At 52.8% G+C, this 5,500-nt stretch overlaps 1 protein-coding gene across 1 annotated transcript in view; it reads left to right on the forward strand.

Annotated features, from left to right (window-relative positions):
• The window catches only part of SH3RF2 (SH3 domain containing ring finger 2), a 44,111-nt gene extending 38,889 nt beyond the window's left edge, over positions 1-5,222 (forward strand). Inside the window, exon 10 of the mRNA XM_010001247.1 lies at positions 5,189-5,222. Coding sequence (XP_009999549.1) covers positions 5,189-5,222 — 34 coding nt within the window. The remainder of the gene's footprint in view (positions 1-5,188) is intronic.
• The last annotated feature ends 278 nt before the right edge of the window (positions 5,223-5,500 follow it).

Raw genomic sequence — 5,500 nt, forward strand, 5'->3', positions numbered from 1 at the left:
GGCCCGGCTACCCCCCCCTCTTTCGCCCCCGCCCGCCCCCCTCCCTCCTGCGGGGGGCAAACAAACAAACAAAAACACCCCGGCCTGCCGCCCCCCTCCCGCAGCAGGGGCAGCTCTGCCCCGTGTCCCCCCCGCGCCGGCACCGCTCGGACCTGCGGGTCTGAGGCTCGCAGAGAACTGGGGAAGATGCCAAGGGAGCGGGACGGGGCAGGACAATGTCTGTCCCCTCACCGACCCGCCCCGGGCTGTGCCGGGCGCTGGAGGAGCCCGCAGGGCTGCAAGAGGCACAAACACCCACAGAACTGAGCTCCTTTGCTGTCGTGTGAGGCTGCCTGCAAGGTACCAGAGAGAGGGTGGGAGGGGAAGGAAAGGGTGCAGGTATCAGAAATAGCTCGGCTGGTTTTGATCTCCTCGCTGGTGCAGGAAAGCCCACAGATACCCAAACACGGGTTCCTTACTTTCCTGCTTCTGCAGGATAAAGAAACCATGAAGAGTCAGTCAGTTCCTGGCTGATGGTTCATGTCGCCTTTGGGGGGGGGTCACTGAGAGGTTTCATTAGGTTGCTTGCTTGCTTTTCTGTTTGGTTTTAGTCCTGGAGTTTTAACACAATGTAAGTTCATAGGAGATTAGGAGAAGAAAGGGACAACGGGAAGGGACGTGCCATTCTGCAGTCACTCAGACTCTGCAGACAAGGGCACTGAATCTTGCTTCTCCTCATTGCTTGGTTTCTTCTAATTCCCTGCCAGCTACCTCCTCACAGCCCAGGAGCTCCCTCAACTCCTTCCCACTGCCCACCCGTTCACATAACGCTTTTGTAAATATCCGAAGTGAAATCCGGGGGCTTAAGTCTGCATTAAGACGCATGAAACGTTGTCTAAGTTAACAGAAGCAGCGTTCAGCACTCAGCACGCCCCACACCCACCCCCGCGGCAGCACCAGCTCCAGTTTCAGAGACCCCACTGGCCCCGGCGCCTCCCGTGGGCCCATGGGGAGTGGGCAGAGCCAGAGAGCTGGGCCAGCTGGGACCAGTGGGACCACTCTCCAGCAACCCCCTGCACAACAGCTCCTGGGTTTCATGCTCTGTGTTGATTGTGGGTTTCCCGACCAGCAGTTCCCCTCCCAGGCACAGCCACCACGCACAGCTCGACAGCAGTAGCTGTGCCTCTTCCAAACGGCTCTGAAATCCCATCCTTGGTTAATCGCACACAGACCCCATCAAATTACCTCCACTGGTCAACAGAAGCTCTCTGAGACTCTGGCACAGCCTCAGAGAAGGACATTTTCTTCTGGAACTAAGAAAAGGGAATGGAGAGAAAAATGTACTAGTGTACAGCCCCTGTTCTTTTACTCTTCCAGACTTTTTCTGTCAGTGGAGTGGGAAGCTGGGATCTGCCTGCTTCATCCCCACAGGGATTTTCTGTAGCACAGAAACCACCAATGAACAGACAACTTCCTCACCTGGTGCACTCTGTTACAATTTAAGCCCCTGCAAAAAAACCCTGACAAACTGAAAATGTGGCGTTTGTCCAGCAATGAAGGTGGTGGCAGCTGCAGCCAAGGAGGTGAATGTGCCTCTCAGCAGAGCCACCTCAAAGACAGCTGAACACCTCAGAGAGGACGTGCCAGGGCTTTGCTGAAGTCTCATCCTTTTAAAACTCAACCAGAAAACCTACCAAGCTCTATAACCAGGCAGAGCTCCTGCTCCTCCCCAGCACACTGAGAGCTGGACAGGATGGCAGGTGTGTTGGGACCAGCTCGGGCAGTAATTACCTGTGTGGGGGGGAGGGGCTGGCTCACCTGGCTCCAGACGGTCCCTCCCCACACACTAATGACAGGACAGGCAGCTCGGGCTGACCGAGTCCGTGACCACTGAGGAAACATCCCCAGCACTTCCCAGGCCCAGGGAAGAGTAGCATGGGTGCTTGGACCTGCACGGGAATTAATCAGGCAGTGCTAACAAAAAAAGAACCAGCAGCTCAGGGCAGTCACATGCAGAGAGGCAGGGAAAGATGAGGGGCAAAAATAAAACACCAAACCAGAACTCATTGGGGGTTTCAGACAGCTGTACATTGAAGCCAGTCACCTTGCACACTCAGTCTACAATTGGAGCAGGGTTTCCCACGTGACACAGGCGTGCAAGGCCTGGCAGCAAGGAAGAACCTGGGGTTCAGTTTGGGGCTGCAAAATGAAAAGCCCAGAGAGCAACAGACAGAAGTTGTTCCAGCTCCATTGCTCACATCTCAGCCCTGCCACTGAAGCTCAGCTATGAGGAAACCCAGCATCTCCTTGGCTCAAATTTGCCAGGTGCACTAAGCTTCAAGGGACCCCAGGAGCATCAGGAGAAGCCAAAGCTGCTCAGCATGCACTAAGACTTCAGGAGCCACAAAGCCTTTCCGTGCCTCTGGGCTCACAGCACCTAATGCTGCTCACATTACCCGTTCAGAAAATTGCTTTCCATGGAACAAACCACCCTCTCTATCCTCTCACATCAGGATGAGCAGCACTAAGGTTTCACAGCTACCATGCACACAGGGAAGCCTCCAAAACTGTTCAGCTCATTACCTGGTACTGGGGGCCCAAGACAAACACACTGAGAAGCACCACAAAGCCCTCCCAGACTCAGCCCTTCACGGGCAGTGCCAGCAGTGGGGACAGAGGCAGCTCTGGCACTTGTGCACAGCAACAGGCAACAGCAGGGAGAGGAAGCACTGACAGTGAAACTGGTACTTTGGTAAAAGAGCAGGCAGCTATTTTGGGACAGATCTCTGAGTTTCTTGCACAGGATATTTCAGTGCTTTGATGCTATGGTGACAAGTGCCCTAAATATATTCAAAATACGTAGGGAGAGAGAACAGAAAACAGGACATTTTAAAGCAACAGCTCTAATGAGCACCTTGTTCCCACAGCCATACCTGTCCACTGGTCTCATAGTGCACCCATGGAGCCACATCATCTAGTGCTCCTCACCTTCTCTGCTCCTCTCCTGGCAACACCTAGGAGGAAGCATCTGGACTGCATTATTTCACCAAGGAGCATCTGAAGAAAGAAGGACTAGAACTGAGAGCTTTTTCTTCCAAAAGCCCAGGCTAAAGCAGAACCTCCTGTAGGAGCTAACCCAGAGCTTTGTCACAAGCCCTGAGTGAGGCAGTGCCCAGCAAGTGGCCCTTGTCTACATGGACAAGCTGATGATCCCAGGGAAGACATTGACTAGGTCTGTGGGTCAGCAAAATGCACCAGACTAACAACATCTGTTCTGAACAGCTGCTCTCATCACCTTTCCTCTGCCAGCAGAACCACCCACCTGGCTCTGGCAGCACAAGCAAAGGCAGTGGTTGCTGCCTTAAACACACTGCACCTTCTTTGAAGATCTGCTCCAAACCCCTGTCCATCTCTGGCTGCTGCTGTCCAATTTCTTTCTTTTTTAATTGGGCAGCAATGAAAAGGGAGGCATCACATGCTGGCAGGAGGGTGATAGCTCTACACAGAGGTGGGCGAGCTCTTCAAGGTTTTATGTTCTTTTTATAAATACAAAATTCCCTCCTATCTTCCCATCCTCCAGACTCTCTTCAGCCCTATTTCCTCAGGGAAGAGAGGTCAGACATCAACATTGGGCCCCTGCTTTGTCATTCCTGAGTTGGCCAGGAGGGAAGGCCACCCCATCCCCCCAGGGATGTCTCCCCTCTGCAGCATCTCTGTGGTGCAGAGAGGCTGGTCCAAGCCCTGGCCCCACTAACCACCAAGTCTACAGTCTTCTGCCTCACCACAAGCCACCACACAAAGCACAGAGTGCAAAGAAAACAACACTAGGAAAGGCAAGATACAACTGCAGGGGTTCTGCAGCATAATGTGTGTCTATAATGCAAATACATTGTTCTGAGCCTGCCCGGCTGCTCCGGGCTCTGCCCAGCCCAGCACCCAGGATGGGGGGACCATTCATGAACCTCTCACAAGCTCCTGAATTGGGCTCATTTTCTATCCACTCATTCCTTATGATTAGTTAATGAATTGGAGCCTGCATCAGGTCATTCATCAGCTCAGTTTTAATTGCCTGACTAGCCTGGCAGAAACCTTGGAGGGCTTCAGTAAGTGACCTACACCCAGACCTGAACTGCAGTCCTGTTTCCTGATAAATTACAGGCAGAGGCAGCAGAGGCAAGAAAACATTAACAAATCCTCTGCACATCCATCACATGGAGGATGCCTCCCTGCCACAGCCAGAGCCACCTTGTCCCAGACACAGAGGAGGAGGCAGAGCAGCCTCCTGTCCCCATCTGACTGAGATCTGGAGCACTGGGCACAACAGGGACTCTCCCACCATGTGCCATAAGGAAGGTTGAAGTGATGATGTTCAATTTCAGGAGGGAATTCCCAGAGCTGTTTTGGATGGCCACTGGCTGATTCTCTCCTAGAGCCTGAGAACTGCAGCCACGATGGTGTCCACAGAAAGTCCCCTGAGATCAGTCTCTGCTCCAAGAGGATGCTGTGGTCACACCAAGTATTTAGGATCATGTCTGGTCAGGTGCCACACACGCTGGGAAGGTGCCACCAGAAGCTGCACTGCTGGCAGCATGGGAGGGCCAGGCTGGATTTGGGCAGCTCCAGACACCCAGCAGGAGGAGGAGGAGGAGGAAGGAGAGCCAGGGCTGGCTCAGTAACCATGAGACACCCTGCCTGGCTCCTAGTTCTGTCTTCCAGGCCCTGAGCCCTTGCCATTCTCTAGAGTTTCATCCTACAGCCGCCAGGGGATTTAAGTTGTTTTGTTTTGTACCGTGACTGTGTGGTTCCAGGAAGCTGGGGTTTCAGGAAGAAAAGCATCCCAATCCTGATAAGCTAGTGAAAGAGCACAGTGTGGGGGACACCAGATACTTACTCCTTTCACTCTCCCAACAGCCCCACCCTCTCTTGGTTAACAGCCTTTTGTAAAGGTGCATTCAAGACTTCTAATCCACAGCAGGTTCTTAACCACCAGGTGATCTACTGAACACTTATTTCCCGGTGTTTTATTTCCTGTCTTCCTCCTTTTTGATTTTTCATAAGCCACCAAAGAGAAACAAGAACTCAAACCAAGAAAAAGCAAAATCTCAAGCATCTCCTCTGCATTCAGAAAACCCAGGAGGTTAGGCTCAAGGAAAAAAAAAACTGAGAGAAGAGGCAGCCTTTGCTGAAGAGCCCCCCAAACTCCCCAGTTCCTGCAGCCTCCAGCTCTGCCACGCAGCCCCTGAGCCCTCCCCAGCTCAGCACAGCCCGGAGTGGCAGGAGGGGGGACCCAGGCCCCAACTGCCTCCATCCCTGAGCAATGCAAACATTGGCCCAAAGCATTTAAGCTGGAAGCATGGGAGCAGCCCAGGAATGTGTCAGCTCATGTGTACATTTATCATTGCTTTAGGAGGTTTCTTATTGCCCAATACTTAGGGCAGTTCATTTGGGCAACTACATGTTGGAAGTGTCTCAGCATCTCCCCCATTTAAAAAGTAACACTTCAAACTATTAATAAATCAAC

Source organism: Chaetura pelagica, unplaced genomic scaffold, assembly GCF_000747805.2.
Source record: "Chaetura pelagica isolate M959 unplaced genomic scaffold, ChaPel_1.0 scaffold177, whole genome shotgun sequence".
Lineage (NCBI taxonomy): Eukaryota > Metazoa > Chordata > Aves > Apodiformes > Apodidae > Chaetura > Chaetura pelagica.